The sequence below is a fragment of the Lagenorhynchus albirostris genome, chromosome X, assembly GCF_949774975.1.
Source record: "Lagenorhynchus albirostris chromosome X, mLagAlb1.1, whole genome shotgun sequence".
Lineage (NCBI taxonomy): Eukaryota > Metazoa > Chordata > Mammalia > Artiodactyla > Delphinidae > Lagenorhynchus > Lagenorhynchus albirostris.
Window position 1 is genome coordinate 111,206,226 of NC_083116.1, and position 19,443 is coordinate 111,225,668.

A 19,443-nucleotide genomic window follows, 5' to 3' on the forward strand; every position below is an offset into this window, starting at 1 on the left:
TTCGATTTTAACTTTGTATAGAGGAACCAATTAGGACCGGGGCATGAAATCAACTTTGAATTAGAGCTTTCTGTGCTGCCTCAAAGTCTTCCAATGCTTCGTCAAATCTCGAGATAAAGCATTAGAGTTGTTTTCCTCCTAAGGAAATTAATATATTACTTGAAATATCCTTGCTTGGTGCTTCTTGTATTTCTATGTATACAGAAATTTAAATGTTCTATGAAACAAGAATCCGAAGGATACAATCATTGCTGTACGGTGAGAGAAAAAAGCATTTCCCCTGCTATTAAAGGAGCCAATATTAAAACACTACGATACAGACTGATTCTCAGATATATAAAAATTTCAATGTTTGCTGTATCACATTTATTCAGTCAGCACTATTTATTCACCACAGAATATAACAGAAGATGTGGTGTATTTTTTTAAGAGTGATTAAGAAGTATACTTTGCTACCCTAAACTTTGGCCCTTTTGTTCTCGACAGCCAGATTTCTTGGTGATCTAGAACTGTGTTCCCTGGCAGGTTACAGTGTTTGGTCAAGTACCTTATACTCCTCCACTGTCTTACAAAAGCTCCTTCCTTATGGAGATGCCTCCTTTCTCAATGTAGGTTGTTCTTGCCTGCAGTGATTCTAAAACTAAAATGAAAAAAATATGGAGACTCTTGTTCTCAGTCCACTAACAACTTTATGTCTAGTGGGGAGCATTTTTTAACTTGCAGAATAGGAGGGAACTCTTTTGGTCATTAGCTTCAGAGAACAGTCACTTTGATCTCAGTACTCAGTACCAACATCCTTATCTCCAGTACACTTGGTGTATTAATCTCCAGCTGGATCACCACTGCTATGGTATATCACACTGAACTAACTGTAATCAGGATCACTTGAGGCATGATGACAAAAGAAACTCCACACCATATCCCTCTACTGGCAAAGTTCACTTAAGTCTGGGGTCAGGAAGAAAGAGAACACTCCACCAATAAACTGTAACTTGGAGGTGCATGAGCTCTCTGTATAAAAGCTCTGATCTTGAGAATATTTGAAACATTTGTTCATCATGGGGCCATGAAAAGAACGAATAATGGATTTCTTTCTCATCTAGACAATCACATATGCCTAAGGACAGCAAGTAGAGAAACAAGTTCTTAATTTTGAGGACAATCATATCTTTCTTCAAGTGTAGGAATGACATTTGGGTATTTTAATTAGAAATTCCTTAGGAAAGTCAATCAAGTGGGCAGTTAACGACAGGAAAACTAACTTGCTGCTAGAGAGATGGTTGGTAGACAATTAAAACAAATGCTGTAGAAACCCCGGGTTAAACGTCTGGATGCCTAAAACTAGGTTATTTAGCTTGAAAAATACTTATACAACCACGACCACCACACCACACACACACAGTTAGAAATCAATCTCTCAGTTAGGGCATATTTCTAACTATTCAGAAGATCATTTTTCTGCCTATTCTCAACTTAGTCAAAACAGATTGCCCGCTCTTAGAGAAGGAAATAGATGAGCTTCTTATAGTATTAACATTTCCATGGTGAAGATTTTGATAGACTAAACACAGAGAGAAAACTCAGAATTCTTCCCAAGAGTCAAGAATCATGCTCTGCTCAATGAGGTCTGTAAACGAGCTGAATAGTTTTGATTTGGACTCTTCATGCTAAATAAAGGCCTAACATTTCACGTGCTGAACATTTCATCTACTGCGGAATGTGAACCCACAGATAACCTTTATTCCCATCCAACTGTTCATTAAGTAGAGCACCAGATTATTCACTAAAATGTTTCAGATTTCCCAAAATGTAGCCATAATTATTATTTTAAAAATATCTTCAGACAAACCTACTTGGTTCTTTTTTCTTGACGAATACAAATTATTCTACTCCAAAATCACAAGACTAGAACTCTATGCTTTTACTCTTCATCCTAATGATCTAATACTTGATTTTCATTTAATGAGTTCGATTTTAAAGAAGATAATGCTACGTTATATGTTAACTAACATATAAGTAGAAATTATAGGATGATATTGATCAAAGTCAAGAGTCTTACCTAATAGAACCAGAGCATTTTTTGGGAAATGCCTTGCCAGCGTAACCTCCACCTAAGTTACAGTGAACTTTCAAGTAACAGAAATTTTGTTTAGATGACAAATGACATGATGAAACACTAAGAAAAATCAAGTGGGAAATGTGGTGTTTTTTTCTTTTAATTTTAACTTTTGAAGAGAAAAAAACTAATTCATATGAAATGTGTTAAAAACCAAAACAAAAACTTTGAAAGGAGCCTTCTTTCTAATGCAGACAGCTCACTCACTGTTCTGGAACTTTTCCTATATATTTATAAAAATTAGACGTTCTTCTTTAAAATGCCACACAAAAGCATTGAAATTTAAAAGATGTTTATTCTGATTTCTTTGGAAAACTAAGCTATGAAATGGTTTAGATGACCACATAAACACAAAGTGTTAGCTAGTTGGCAGTTTTTTGAAATCACCACACGGGAAGGGATAGTTAGGGAGTTTGGGATTGACATGTACGCACTGCTGTATTTAAAATGGATAAACAATAAGAACCTACTGTATAGCACAGGGTACCCTGCTCAATTATGTAACAACCTAAATGGGAAAAAAATCTGAAAAAGAATAGATATATGTATAACTGAATCACTTTGCTGTACACCTGAAACTATCACAACATTGTTAATCAACTATACTCCAATACAAAATAAAAAGTTTTAAAAAAGTAAAACAGAAATAAAATCACCACACATGAGTTTACAGCTCTAGTTGCCAAAGATAGGTAATATTGATTTTTCCTCCTCTGATCGAAAATCTGAGTGACCATTTAACTTCATTTTATTTAGGCAGCAATAAACTACAATACTTCCTGATTATATTCTCATTTTTCCTTAAAAGCAAAAACTTCATTACTAAAAATACTGCTCATTAATGAGATGAAATGCCCAACAGAAAAATCAAATCATTTTCCTCTGTCTTTTCAAAATTTTACAGTTTCATACAAAAACCGTATCATTTTATTTTAAAACAAGTACCAAACCTCAGTAAGTTGCATATGTAAGACACTCATTATGGATACTTACTTCGTAGTATTTTTTAATGCATCGTCTAATGTCCATGATCAATTTGTTGCTCAGCTGTACCATAAAGGTCAGAGGCGAAGCCTTACAATCGATGTTACTGCAACGATACAAGCTGGGCTCCATATCGGTTCCCTACAGAAGTCAAGACAGACAAGTACACAAAAGGTTATAAAAGGTCTCTTGTGCCTAAAAACTTACATGCTGTCCTGGTGTACAATATTTTAAATTCATTTTATTGGTAAGCTTTTTTTTTTAACATCTTTATTGGAGTATAATTGCTTTACAATGGTGTGTTAGTTTCTGCTGTATAACAAAGTGAATCAGCTGTACATATACATATATCCCCATATCTCCTCCCTCTTGCGTCTTATTGGTAAGTTTTTAACCTTATTTTCTCAACCACTTTCCTCCCAAAGATCCCCTCAGTCACCACATACCTTCTACTCTTGCCACCATCATAATGGAGTACAAAGCCCAAGGGAAAATCTTGAAATTACTTTTTTTACATTCAATACACGACAGACTATGGATAAAATAGTTTCCCCTCTGAAAATACCAGTGAAGTCGCATTATTGGAAATAAACATCCTTCCTAGAGATACTGATCAAGAATTTAAATTTGCACTTAATTCATTCCAAGGCAAAGCAAGAGCGTTAATGACAACAGTTTGCTCCATACTGCCAACTTAATTTTAAGAATAAAGCCTAAAACTTAAGCGTTACACCACAAAGTGATCACTTATTGTTAGCTTAGCAAATCTAAAATTTCTGTAACCACTGCCCCCCAACAAATGAAATGTATTTGGGGGAGGGGAGAGAGGAGGAGTAAAAATTTGAAAAAATGAACTATTAGTAGTTGGAGAAAACGTTTTGTTTTGTTTTAAACGAAGACAAAGCAAATGTAATATTCAGGGAAACTGTTGGGGTTTCTGGAGCATTTGTTTTCCTTCTTGATACTTAAACATCTTGGTTTCCTGCTCCAATCTGGTACATAACCCTACCCCGCCACACGAAGCAATTCCAGGTGGAAGAGATTTTAGAGCTTGACATCGGGCTCTTCCACAGTTAGCCCATCTGCAAGTCGTCAAGCCTCCATGCAATTAACTATCTTATTTACAGCTGTAATGAAGCAAAACTCAAGGATTTAGCAAGTATTGCTGATCTGTGTCTGCCTCTTCCTTGCACTTGCTTCCAAAGACTGCTTTGTTTTGATTCAAAAAAATGCAAAACATCTGCTGTTTGTCCAAATTAACTTAAAATAATTACTTTTAATTTAGATAAAGGACGTATTTTCTTTCAGTTTCAAGGTTTTACGTGGTTCTGCTGCCTACTCATTTGCCAATGGCTAGTACATGTATAACACTGCAGTGGAATCGAGTAGATTGGCTAAGTTTCAAGTTCTGATCCAAGGTCAATGATACATTTTTGGCAGTACTTCTTTAGAGAAATGTCTCCCTGTGACTTTTTTAATGCCTGATATGCAAAGACAGCAAAGATAATCACAGTACCTTTGTCAAAAAGGAGGCAAGTGGGATGTGTAAAGATAAACAAAAACTTTCCAAAAACACTTAGTTCCCCATTAACTTGATTTAAGATAAAGGAAAATATTGCTCTAAGCCTTAATAAATTGGGCCGGGAGTGGAGAAATACAGGTTGCTAATTAAGGAATTACAATAAAAATACTTTAAGATAATTCAGAGTTTTTAAGAGATTCCATTTAAAAAACCAAGGCCAAGCATTCTAGGAAGCCAAAAACAATACTCAAGCATACTCTATTAAGAGGTTTCAAGCAGAAATAAGTAAGCTGTGAAGGCAGAATTCATATGATGCTAAAATTCTTTAAACACATAAAAACCTGTGTTTTCTTTTTCCTTTTTATACACATAGTAGAGAGAAAATGGACTTTATACTAGTTCACTCACAAGACAAACAAACAGAAGAAACAAAAGCAACTAACCGAACCATCGAAGACGCTATCATAAATATTCTCAGTTCCACATATAGGGCATGGACATTTGAACCTTTCACAGTCCCTGTATTTCTCTTCATCCGTGAGCTGTGCTGGGCCACCAAGGAGAGCATCATTCTCTTCATCTCTGTGATAATGATGAACTCTAAATTGGGTGGCGTCAAGTCCTATTAATGTTAAAGAAAAAATAAATTCAGAAAGGTACAATTATTTAAATTCCCTTCTCCAAAAATACTCCAAAGAAGAGAAATCAGAAAAGAATTATTTCAAATTCATGCACATACTACACAACTATTTGAACTCAAGATAGAGGCTCATATCACCAAGACAAATGACTTCCTTTTTTAAGGAGATTATAAACAAAACAAGTAAACTGCACCAAAACAATGCAGAGACATTCCACTGGACATTTGCGTTTGGAAGCAACTACTTCTATAGGATGGTTTTACTATTTTCTTAAAGTTACGATGAAAATCTCAAAAAAATGTGCACTGTTAAAATCTCCTAAAATCAAAGTATCACCATTAAAACTGAAAATAGAGAATAAAAATCCCATTATGGAAAACAAGTTCACTGCTATTACAACTCCTTCAAGCGCAGACACCACTGCTAACCCTGATTTCAATGCAGTGGTCGATTCCATCTTGGCTCAGTAGTTAACAGCATGTAGGTTGCAATCTAATTCAGTGGTTAAAATTCAGTAGCAGCATCTGAGTCAAAACTCAACATGTTTTTTTTTTTGGTGTTCTGAATTCAGAAATTTAAAATATGTGCAAAAACAATGAATCTACAAACTCTATAGGCCAAAATGTCCCCGACAATACTGAAGCCAAATATACCTTCTATATTTCAATCAAAACAACACAAGAAATCAATCGATGCATAGTTTACACTATCTTGTTTCCCCAAACTATTTGAGAAAAGAAACGATTGTAAGGCCAACCAATTTAACTTGCCTTTGACCAAAGCACATATGTCAAAATGTACTATTTGGATTTACACTTAGATATTCCACACTGTATCTTATAACATTTTCTTGAAAGCATTCCTTAGCAATCCCAAAGAATTCTAGGCTTCTGAGTAATCTAAAGAAAGCTATCATTTGTTTTAGTATAAAGGTAAATAAGTAATAAAAACAGTCACTGAGCAAAAAAGTTCAAATACCAAAAACATCTAAAAATTATTGTAACTCTATCAACAGCTTGCATAGTTAGATAATCTAACAGATGTATTCAGAACTCAGTGACAAGATCCTAAATCCCATCTGGTCAATTGTCAAGTGACATCTCTTTAATTATAAAAGACTTAGGGCTGACTGACACAGTGGAAAGGTGCTGAACAAAGAATGAAAAGACTGAGACTCTGAGTCTTGGTTTTCTCACCTGCAAGATGGAGCTACTACCACCACCATGCACTTCTGGAGTTTAAATCGGATGTTAGGGACAAATCATTTTCAGTGGTGCCTATCACTGGTAAGCACCCAATAAATGCCACGTGAATGAAAAAATAAAATACTGGATGAACATCATTTAAACCACCATTTAATATTCATTCAAAATTACAAATTTGGAAAAATATATGAAACGCACGTTCGTGTTGCACAGCAAGTTAATAGCTGCTCTTTGTAGTAATTAATCGAAGTGAGTATTTCCCAACATGATAGTGTATAATAAAAACAAAGACTACACATTCAAAACAAATTGAAAAACTGTTCTTGGTTACTGTAACATAGGTCACTTGGCCCCAAGGCTCACTATACATTTTTATTTTACAAGTTACCTATAGCTTAAGAGCAACAGCAAGTTCGTGAAGTGTGGGGGAACATACACCCTCTCATTTAAAGACAAGGAGGGGCAGAGGAGTAAGAGAGACCATGCCCACGCCTGTGAATGGTGCCATTTCTTCTCTGTAGTGAAGGGCAACTGCTGCAAATTCCTGAACCGCTAGCTGTGAATCCAACTGTATTCACATAATGTCTTGCTTTATTCATGATTATGAGAAAGTAGCTCCACCTTTTCTCTGATGGTATAATTATTCATCAATTTCCCAGGCCAATACGATTCAAAAAGTAAGGAAACAGAAAAATAATAAGTGTTTTCTGAAAGACAAGCTTCTTTCACAACCTAAATATCAAGGAACAAAACAAAGCTGGCTTTGCACATAGACAAAACTGGCTGGGCTCTAACAAGGAAGCAATGAAATCTCTTTCTAGGCCTCCCCACCAGCCATGCCCACTGAGTGCACCTGAGGCTTGGGGAGGCCTGCCTGCTGAGCACACCACAACTGGACATGGGCTGCCTTGCTACTTACGGAGAAAAGCCCAGCAAGTGACCAAGAGTTATGAAAAATTATCAGGCCTTATGAAATGCCTACTTTAAATGTCCATTTCCACAATCCTTATCTGCCCATGGCAGCAACAAAAACAAATGGCCTACCTAATTACTTCAGATTTATTCACAAGCTGATTTTTTTTCAAGAGAAGGGACTTCACCTCAGCACTCTTGGCCATAAGTCAGTGGTAAATTTTTTAAATATAAAGGGAGAAGACGGTGTAATTACCTTAAAATATTAGGTATATAACGATCCTTGTACAAGAAGTTACTTGGATACAAAAATATCACAAAAAAGTGATTTCCTTGGAAGGATAATTATAAGTTCAACAGAAAAATCACGGAGGGCTAAGTTAAATCTTTTTAAGAAAACATATAATTAGTCATGTTAAAAAGTATGGATCATTGCTGCTGGAATCCATTTTTAAGGTCAAAATCCATGCTTAAACCGCAAACTTATTCAACATGTAAATTAATTTTTCCAAATCCGCACAAAATTGGCGATAAGCAGCTTATTTCGAAGTTTCAGGAAACTTAAAAAAGTTTTACTGCTTAAACCATAACTCGTTAAGGCTGGAGCGAAACAACAGGGAAAAAGTATCTGGTGCTGCCACCTAGAGGTAGATTCTGAATTTTAAAATGTACAAAACAGCTGCTACATAGAACTCCATTCGTAGTTACTGTCCCTCCAAAATGAAGCACTATTGTCAGAAATGACATTAAAGCAAAATCTTTATAATCACAGTTTCCATACATGCATATACAGGGCATAATCAATATTAAACTGCACACCATACAGTAAGTAATCACAGTAGTCTTTGAGCGAGCAAGAGATAACAAAACTGAATTCCAAGTTCCTTATCTCTTCTAATGAGAGCTTTCTCTGAACAACTGGCTTAAAGAAACAAACTTTATGCCCCAGCTGAAAAGAGATCTTCCACTTCTACTAGACTAGCTTTTGACAGATGACTTCAATCATTTGGTCCAGCACAGAGTATAAGGAGGAGCAACCTCCTTGGGCTTGGCACCAGTTACGTGGGGGAAGAGCAGGAGTGGAAATGATGTGTGCTTTAATTCAACCCTGTGGCTTGTCGTGACCCAGCCGCACCGTTTTGCTTGGGCTGCAGTGGGGGAGTGGGGGAGGGCAACAACGACGAGACGGGACAGAGGGGCAGCGGAACGAAATTAAAATACTGTCATTTATAATTAGAAAACTTATAGGATCTCACATTATTTTGGCAACAGGATCAAAGCTCTCATGTTTCAAGAAGTATTTATAGAAAGTAACATCACAGGCACTGGAGGGGATGAGTTCAGCAGTGCCGTGTTATACTTAAGATCGCCACATTTTTACCACACATTTAGCACAGAATTATTTTTTTTACCACAATTTTCTAACAATTGTAAACTATCTGTTTTTAGAATGTTCACTTGCCTCCGTTTCCAAGGAGTATTTAAAATACTCCAAACTCAAAGCATTAGGTTTACACTAAGGCTGATGCGTCTGACTAAATAATCTTCTTCCTCCAAAAGACAAGGTCTCTATTAGTGCAACTGCAAATAACTACAGTAAAGTCAATTACATGTGTTCATACAACTGGGGAAGAGGGAAAAATCCATATGAATGAAACTCCAAATGAGTAGAGTAACTGGTATTCCCAAGCAGTTGTCTGTAATATGAATCACTCAAACTACTAGGGAAGCTAATTAATGAAGTCTTACTGTGAATATTTTTTTCTAAAAATTTCTTCTAGCAAATGAATCCTTTCCACGAATCCAAGCTTTCATATAGCTGGACTTCTTAGAGAACAATATACAAACTGAAAACTTAGTAGGATTAAAGAAAAGATATTTAATGAATTTTTAAAAGGTGACTGCTATATCCATAAAAGCCTCGTATAAGAAAGTGCATAGCAGCTTTATTCATAATAACCATAAATTGGAGACAATCTGATGTCCATCAACAGGAGGATGAATAAACAAACTGGTATAATCTACCATGGAATACTACTCTGCAATAAAAAAGACAGAATATTGACACGCAACAAGATGGATGAATCTCAAAAATACGCTAAGTGAAAGAAGCTGAACACAAAAAGTATATAACAGAGGAGATTATTTATATAAAATTCTAGCATAGGCAAAACTAAACTATGGTCCTAGAAATCAGATGAGTGGCTGCTTTTGTGAGGGGGAGGGTATGGACTGGGGAGAGTGCAATGGAACTCTCTAGGCAATGGAAATATTGTTTTGATAAACTGTTTGCATAATACTCTTAACGCTGTACGTTTCATGGTACATAAATTATACTTGAAAACAAAAACATTCCAAATAGAAGACGTTTGTGATATATATTTCCAAAGAACTCATTCAGAATATAAAAGGAATGCCTGCAAATCAGTAAGAAAAAGACAACTCAACAGGAAAGCAGAAAAAGACTTGGACAGCTCACAAAAGAAGATATTCAAATGGCCAATAAGCATAAGAACAGGTGCTCAACTTTATTAGTCATCAAAGAAACACAAATTAAAACCACAACATTATGCCATCACATAAAATGGAGGAGAGAGGAAACACCAAGTATTGGTAAGAATGTCGAGCACTCAAACACTGCTAGTAGCGGGTCTAAATTAGTAGGACCACTTTGGAAAATTGGTAATATCTACTAAAGCTGAACATACATGTTCCCTATGACATAGCAGTTCTCCATCTAAGTATATACCCAACAGAAATATATACAATTGTTCAACAAAAGACATGTGCAAGAATGCCCAAAGCAGCACTATTCATAACCACCCGGAGTGGAAAGAACCCATAAGTAGGTAAGTCACACAGTGTAGTATATTCATACTAGACAGAAATGAAGTACGACCACATGGACCCATCTCACAAACATATTGAACGAAAGTAGCCAGACATAAAGAGTAAAGACATAATTTATACAGCATCGAAATATAAGAACACTTCATCTGTGATGTTAGAAGTCATGATAGTAATTTTCTGGTGGGGCATGGAAGATAATTTCTAGAAGGAAATACGAGGGAGCTTCTGAGAATGTAGTAATATATTGTTTCTTGAGCTCAGGACTGACTACACTGGTATGTGTTTACTTTAGCAAAATTCCTCAAGCTGTTCAGTTAGGCTTTTGCATACTTTTCTCTATGTATGTTATACAAGAAATTCACACTGATTTCTCATACCACATACAAAAATAAATTCAAAATGGATGAAAGACTTAAATGTAATAAGACCTGAAACCATAGAACTCCCGGAAAAAACGTAAGTACATTCTTTGACATTGGTCTTAGCAATATTTTTCTGGATATGTCTTCTCAGGCAAGGGAAACAAAAGCAAAAATAAACAAACAGGACCACATCAAACTAAAAAGCATTTGCACAGGGAAAGAAACTAGCAACAAAATGAAAAGGCAGCCCACTTAAATGGGAGAAGATATCTGCAAATAACGTATCCAATAAGGAGTTAATATCCAAAATATACAAAGAACTCATACAACTCAATACCAAAAAAACAAACAACCTGATTAGAAAAATGGGCAGAGAACGTGAATAGACATTTCTCCAAAGAAGACCAACAGATGGCCAACAGGCACATGAAAAGATGCTCAACTTCACTAATCATCAGGGAAATGCAAATCAAAACCACAGTGAGATATTGCCTCACACCTGTCAGAATGGCTATCATCAAGAAGACAACAAGTAACAAGTGTTATCAAGGATGTAGAGTAGAGGGAACCCCTGTGCACTGTTGGTGGGATTCTACGTTTTTACAACCACTATAGAAAACAGTATTGAGGTTCCTCAAAAAATTTAAAATAGAACTGCCATACAATCCATACAGTTTCGCTTCTGGGTGTTTACCAGGAAAAAACCAAAACACTAACTCAAAAAGATTCATGTACTGCAATGTTCACTGCAGCATTATTTCCAACAGCCAAGATATAGAAGCGACCTAAGGGCCCATCAATAGATGAATGGATAAAGATGATGTGGTGTACACACACACACACACACGAATATTACTTAGCCATAAAAAATTGAAAGCTTGCCATTTTTGACATGGATGGATCTAGAGTGTATTATGCCAGGTGAAATAAGTCAGAGAAAGAAGAATACCACATGATCTCACTATATGTGGAATCTAAAAGCCAAAACAAAAGGAAAACAGAGTCACAGATACAGAGAGCAAATGGGCGACTGCCAAAAGGGAGAGGGAGTCAGGTGGGAGGGGATAGGCAAAGGGGATTAAGAGGTAGAGAGCTCCAGTTATATAATAAATAAATCATGGGGATGTAATATACAGCAGAACGAATATGGTCAATAATACTGTAATAACTTTGTATGGGGACAGAGGGTTATTACACTTACTGTGGTGATCATCTCATAATGTTTGCAAATGTCAAATCACTACACGGTACACCTAGAACTAACATAATATTGTACATCAACTATATTTCAATTAAAGAGAAAGAAAATTCACACTGAAGAAGGTAGGAAAAGTAAGTAGTAAGTATCTCTCATGATATATCTCTGAGTTTGTTTCAAAATGTGTTAGATTGCAACCAGACATTATGTACCTCCTCACAGATGTACACACCATTACCTAGGAAGTCGGATTAGCAAAAACTAAAATAAACTGGACTGAAATATGGGCAGCTCTTTAGATCTAACTACCATTTTACAGGAAATAGATGGGACAGAGGGATGTGTTAAAGGATACCACTAGGATGCAATTGGCAAACTCCAGAATAAGGGACATTCCACATGACAAAAATCACCAGTTTCCTTAAATAAATTGGAAGGATCAAAAAAAAAAAAAAAGAAAAAATAGAGAAGATTAACTATCATATGGACTCTGACTGGATTCCAATTCAAAGGAGGAGCTTCTTTTTAAAAGAAAAATGCATTCACAGTACGATTGGGGAAATACATTTATTGGTTATGTGATGAAATGAAGGAATTGTGGAGTTTTTTTCCTAGTGATAATATCGTAGTTATGCTGAAAAGGGGGAAACCTTGTCTTTTAGAAATGCAAAATGAAATATTTAAAGAGAAAATGATATGTTGTCTCGAATTCACTTCAAAATCATCGGAGGAGAAGAAGAGGAGTAACATTGGCCACAGTTGCAGATGGCTGAAGCTGGGTGATGAGCATCTAGGGGTTTCTTACACAGTTTTCTCTACTACTGTACATGTTTGGAATTTTCCATAACAAAAAAGTTTAAAATATTGTAGGATCTAATTTAATGATAAACAACTGACTATACAAGTGGCAAACAACTGAAGCTGCCTTCCACCACCGACAAACCTCTCCATAAGATAAATGGAAATTTTCTGAGGATTTTAAAAGAAATAATATCCAAACCTTTGGGTTAAATAAACTCTCAGGAGTCTTATTGTCCTGCAAAAGATAACTCCCAAAATCTTGATGAAAAGAAAAAATTCTTTTCTGCTTTTTTTTTTTGGACAGCACTCTCATAACCGCATGTGATTACTTGTAATGCCCTTGATGACAGCCCTGAACGTGAATTTTAACTTAATGAAACCTGTACCTCTGAACAGGAAAAAAACCTTATTTTTAGACCTGAGAAAACACGGTAACTTTATGCTGAAAAAATACTTGGAAAATAAAATAACACAAATAAAACAGACCAAGACTGCTTCTCTTACACAAAGGCCTCTCCTCTCCAGCTATGTTGGTAGATTAAAAAAAAAACAAAACCGTTTTTTTTCCCTTCTGATTTTGTAAAAACTGTCTTATTTTTAGGATTAAGAGTATTTATATTTTTTCACCGAGGAGGAACCTAATATTTACCACCTTTACTCGTTTCTGTCTTATTCATATGTATACATTTAACATAGTTTAAGTATTTGTGCACAATGCTGTATTCAGCTTTTCATTTGTTACGTCTTATCCATTCTTCTATAGGCTACACAATCTTGACGTCATTTTAGTATGCTTAATATGATGATCTTAAAAATTTTGATCTATACTTAATAATACAATATTGTATACCTGAAAGTTCCTGCGAGTAGATCTTAAACATTCTTACCACGCTTCCCCTGCCCCAAAAGAGTTAACTACGAGAGGTGATGGATGTGTTAATTATCTCGATCTTGGTAATCATTCTACAATATAAACGTGCATCAAATCACCATGCTGTACACTTTAAAAGCATACAATTAGGGAATTCCCTGGTGGTCCAGTGGTTAGGACTCAGCACTTCCACTGCTGGGGCCCCGGGTTCCATCCCTGGTCGGGGAACTAAGATCCCAAAAGCCGCACAGCGTGGCATGCATGCGTGCGTACATACATACATACACACGTACATAGAATTATATTTGCTAATTATTCCTCAATAAAGTTAAATTAAAAAAAAATTGATCTAACTTAAATAATTTGAGAAATCCCCATTTTCCTTTGGAAACTCCAAGCTTTACAAAGTCAGAGTTCGAAACCACTACACAAAGCAATTATTCTAAACATGCTCTGGTGTGGCTCCAGGTTCTTAGAGGTGTGCCTGAGTCAAATGAGCAGCACTACCTCGGGCCCTCAGCACAGGGAGCCAGTGACACAGAAACAAGCACCGTGTGCTCGCCTTATAGGGACTGCGGTGCAAGGCAGTGTAATGGATACCCTTCATGAGGCTCTCTGTGAATTCCCTTGCGTGTCCTGAAGAGCAGCTGGGATGGCCTGGGCTACCCCTGGAAGTCGAAGCCCTGCTGCTTATCACTGGGCTGGAAGGACAAGTGGGAGGTGGGGACAGGCAGCCACTCCCGACTCCACATTGGCCTCTGCAAGGCACATGCCCACAATGCCTCAAACGCCTCCATTTTTATAAACTCTTCCCAGGTGGCCCCAGCTAGAAGTGGTCTCTGCTTCCCCCAAACACTGAAACTCCTTTATTCTACCTCTTTGGGGACATGTACTTGTGCTGTCCACTAGACTTCCCCACAACAGGGAAATTGACTCAACAGGCTGGGCTGTGATGTGAGTAAGGGAGCCACGGCTGACTCAACTTCGTATCCCTCACAGCACCCATTACACTGCTGAGCACGGCAGGTCATCAACATTCATCTGTTCCATGGATGCATAAGTAGGTTGGGACTTAAGTAGGCTGGGACCATGAGCCATTTGATAACGTGCTTGGAATGGCGCTCCAGCCTGGAAGGGGCGGTTCTTACCCACTGAGAAGACTTACTATCCTACACTGCATTTGGTGTGATCTTACTTCTGAAATTTTACTATGAATTATGTCACAGAAAATATTTAAGGTTTGGAAATGCTGGTCATGTAAGTACATTCTTCTGAGAGCTTCATCATGAAAAGAGCAAAGTCTTGATCAACAAAGTAATGCCTGAGGCACTTGCTGGTGGCATCGTTCCACTCCCAACCACCTGTGCTTTTCCCCCACCGCCACCCCACCACCTTTTGTAGGTATATCTCCCCGGGTCTACCAAAGGCACCCCCAAACATGGCATGGTCCGCTGCTGCACTTATTTTCTTAGAAGATATCACGGTACCCTGTTTACTGACAAAAAGCACCTTCTGTAAGGTGGGTGGTATGGGCCATTTTTTAAAAGGGGGGATTATTACTCCCCAATCTAACTCAGGAACACACCGGGTTAAGTGTGCTGTCTTGTTCTAAGCACTACTTTCACAGATTAAATGTTAAATTCTCATGTTCTTCAAACATCAATAATTTCTCAGGACCAATGAAAAAACTGCCCTGATAGGCAAATGACTGAAATTTTATCACTGACCATGAAGAAAGGTATTTGACAGTTATTGTACAAATCATTCCTCATCGGAGGAAAGATATTATATAATTTTAAGTACTGTTATGCATAAAATATAAATTTATTAAAAGATGAAATTCAGGAATGAACTTTAGAATATTCTAATCCCCAGCCTGTTTTGCTAGGTACAGAAGACTATTTGGATGTTGGAGCATACTGTGAATATTTCACCCACAGAATATAGAGAGCTTTCATTAGAACAAGAGAGAAAAAAGAACCCTATAGTCTGGAGAACAAAAGCTGAGAGTTCCAAGTTTTAGTGGCCATGTTTCCCATAGGGCTATTGTATAAGAAGAGTAATACTACATTTTTTTCTATTCACAGATGGAAAAGAGTAAAATTTAGCTTTATTTAAGCCCAACAGCAATAATCTTGCATGGGTTTCAGAAAAATGATACACATTTTACTGTGGGATAATGAGGACCATTAGTTATTAGGGAGAACAAATTATTCTCTTTCAATACAACAGACTTATTCATTCACTCATTTAATAGACTGTCCTCTCTCCTTTTCACTGAAACGACCTTCCCATACAGAACACCTGGCCATGCAACATGCCACCAGACAGACTTCAGGAGGTATCCTGATGGGGAGAAATAGAGAATTTCCAAAGCGAAGCCACAGGATAAAACCAACACTTGATGCTTGCCTTTCATTTCAAGGAAAGCAGTATAAAAGCAATAGAAAAAGAAGTAGTTGAAAAATATAGTTGCTCTCCACAAAAGAGTCTGAAAAATAAAAAATCATGAACTTAATAATTTTTCTAAATGAAATTATGCCATTATTCCTGATTTCTTTATACTAGCTAAAAGGACAAAGTAGCGAACTTCACTGAAGTTTCTACACTGTCATACATTTGATTAACCAAAGATAAAAACCACATTAAAGGCAAGAGAATTATTTTATGTCTGTGATTAGGCAGTTGCAGGGCTTGTATTTTATGTATATATCTGCAGACTTCAACTTATTTAACGGTGTCAGTTCACTAACGGCAGTTTTTTTTAATATAAAGAAAAACAGATTTAGAACTTTAAAAACAAATTACAGTAATTGTATGCCTATAGCTTGCACCTCTTAGAAACCATGCACCCCTAACACTCCTCCCCTTACTTCCCCACCACTTCCCTATCTCCTCCCTTCTCCTCTAAAACCACAGGCTAAGTGAGAACTGATAACAGGGGCCTCAAATCCCCTAGTGAAGAACAGCCACCCTAATTTCCACTTGGGGTAGAGGAATAAAGGACACAGATCAAAATGCAGCTCCCAAATACGGCAGGGGGCAAATGCCTGCAAAGACCTGCCCAGCAAGCTTCAATGTTTTCTACAGATCTTCACGGTGACTGGCACTTGCTGTTCTGCCCTTCATTACTGTGGACGCTCCTACGAGGAAAGAGGGAGAGATAAAGGACTAGGAGATTTACTACGAATGTAGATAGGTATGTGGATACCGTTGGTGACGGCGGGGCTGCGGTGGGAGGAGGCGCACCGCGCCATGATGACAACTTCACATGTCTTCAGCATAAAAACTGCTGCCAAACAGCAGAAGACAAAAACGAGAAAAAGAAGGTACAAAGGGGAGTGGCAGCAGCTCCTTCAGAGCTACAAACACAGGCCCCTCAGCAGCTCCAAGCGGCTACCTGGCACCCAGAGCTTTCAGGTGATGGGGTAGGAGAGATGGGGATGTGTTGAGACCACGCACAAGCATGACGGGTCCCCTCTGTAGGCCGAGCCTGGTCAGTAATAGCAAGAACACTCTGAAGATGGGGCCCACTAGGCTACTGGCTTGGAAAATGATTTGTGAAAACTGGATTCATAAGACAGTCACAATGATGAGAAAGTTTCATCTTTTTTTTTTAAAATGTTTTTAAATTTTATTTATTTATTTATTTATTTTTGGCTGTGTTGGGTGTTCGTTTCTGTGCGTGGGCTTTCTCTAGTTGCGGTGAGCGGGGGCCGCTCTTCATCGCGGTGCGCGGGCCTCTCGCTGTCACGGCCTCTCTTGTTGCGGAGCACAAGCTCCAGACGCGCAGGCTCAGTAGTTGTGGCTCACGGGCCTCGTTGCTCCGCAGCATGTGGGATCTTCCCAGACCAGGGCTCGAACCCGTGTCCCCTGCATTGGCAGGCAGATTCTCAACCACTGCGCCACCAGGGAAGCCCCGAGAAAGTTTCATCTTTAAGCAGCCACAATCTGCCTGCAGTTTAACTGATATGAAAATGATCTTAAATGTGACCCTGCAACCAACGAAATCAGTCTGGTCTCCTCCAGGTATGGCCAGTCTTGAGACATCTGAGCAGGCATCAGGCTGTTTACCAGCCAGGCTCCACCGCTTTCTACTCTACAGCTCTTCTGCCGAAAATACAAGGCTCCACCCTTATCTGTTAAACGTCACTCACAAGATGAAGCTTGTTCCAGCTACCTCTCCTCGGCTCTGGGCCACTGGAAACTTCAGAACCAAAGAAGGAAAGGGCAACGGTGAGCCTATGAAGCAGGCTCTTGATGATCCAAATGGAAAACCTGGAAGATCTACTCTAAAAAACAAATGCTTCTGCTGAGGGGCTGTCAGCGGCACTGGGGGTTTGCAGTGGGGTGAGGAGGAAGCACAAAGATGAAGTTCCCGGGCCTTCACACCCACGCCACCACGCTCCTGACTGAGGGCATGTGTCACAGCCTCCCAGAGCTAAGAAGAGGTGGTGGCTACAAGCACAAGCTTTGCAGTCATGCAGAGCTGGATCCCAGACCAACCACGGTCGGCCACTCACTAGCTATGTGACAAGACCAAGTTAGTTACCTCTCTAAGCCTCAGCTTTCTTCTCTGTAAAATGAAGGAAACAACATAGCCTCATGGGGTTACTGAAAGGATTAAATGAGATAACATATGCAAAGTACTTATTACAGTTTCCAATAGAGTAAGCACTCGAGGCAGAGGAGAGAAAAAAGAAGGAAGCTAAAAAATATTGTGCACTTACACTCCCTCCTCCCAGCTGAGGATTTATAAACATCATCAAATACAACTCAACTTTGAGAATACATTATATGATGATCTGGGTAGCAGAATTTTATCTTCCTAATTATGTTTTGCTTAGGCAAATGTCAAAAATGAGTTTCCACTTCCAGAGCAGACACTGATGGTGCGGGGGTGGGGGTGGGGGTGGGGGTGGGGGTGGGGGTGGGGGGGTGGCGGGACCCGCTGGTGGGAAGGAGCTCAGAAACATATTCAACAGGGGCAGTGTGGAAAGTATGTGACTTGATGATTCATCTGTCCAGTCTCAGTCCACAAACGCACAGAGAGCTAATGCGTGCAAATCCCAGGGACTAGAGGAGTTTGAACATATTTCTGCAGAGGCCTGGCAGGGGGCTGGGGCGTGGCCATAACAGGCATTCACTGCACACTCCCCCACCCAGGCCTGTGCAGAGCATCTCACACGTATCACTAATCGCTCCCTCAGAGCAACTCTAGAAACCAAGGCTGAGACCAAGCTTCAGAGGCTTCCCAAAGCCACAGAGCACATGAGCGACAGAACCAGTGTTTGAACCCAGATCCCTATGATGCCAAAGCCCGTGTCTTAAGCCAGACTTATTCAATGAGAAGAGGAGGAGGATTTTCCATGAAGCATGGACAGATTAAACAATGCCATATTTAGGGGACCCTGAGAACACTAAGTAAGAAGTCAGGCTAGAAATACAGGTTGGAGCTAAAAAGTTAGTCTATAAGTGCCGAAGTCAGAGACTGTAAGATGTCAGTGGCAACAGGACTTATAGTGAGGAGCCAGCCAAGGACTTTATTAGGCACTTATTCTAAGAATATTCATCTTTGTGTACAATGGGATAGAGAGCAGAGAACTTAAAGCAATGTAACTCTCAACATGCTGGTCATCTAGAAAGGAAATCAGGGCTGGTTACGAAATACATTTCTAAGCAAGAGATGACAACCTGGTGACCTGGCAAAAAGTCTGAGAAACAACGAGGCTTCAGGGTTGGCTGGCACCTCCAGATGATGAGAAATTAGCAATCAACTAATTCCTAGAAGATAATGAGTCCAGTTTTAGAAGAATGTTTAAAAGCAAGAGCAGGATACTCAAAAGGAATCGAATACAACAAGTTAAACCTTTTAATGTTAAAAAAGCTGTGTATTCTCACTCCATACAAAAACACATTTAGAGACTGCGACAAGAGGAAACAATATTCAAGATACAATGAATCTTCTTATTAAGTGAAGT

At 38.4% G+C, this 19,443-nt stretch overlaps 1 protein-coding gene across 6 annotated transcripts in view; it reads right to left on the bottom strand.

Moving 5' to 3' along the window:
- POLA1 (DNA polymerase alpha 1, catalytic subunit) overlaps window positions 1-19,443 on the bottom strand; it is a 303,249-nt gene that overhangs the window by 140,921 nt on the left and 142,885 nt on the right. For 5 of the 6 annotated variants that reach the window (XM_060137819.1, XM_060137817.1, XM_060137815.1 and 2 more), the window contains exons 33-34: window positions 5,066-5,244; window positions 3,110-3,241 (exon numbers count right to left, since the gene is read on the bottom strand). In XM_060137819.1, the coding sequence (XP_059993802.1) occupies window positions 3,110-3,241; window positions 5,066-5,244 (311 nt within the window). Of the gene's footprint in view, window positions 1-383; window positions 1,118-3,109; window positions 3,242-5,065; window positions 5,245-19,443 lie in introns of those variants that run through there. The other variant, XM_060137820.1, reaches the window with a different exon arrangement.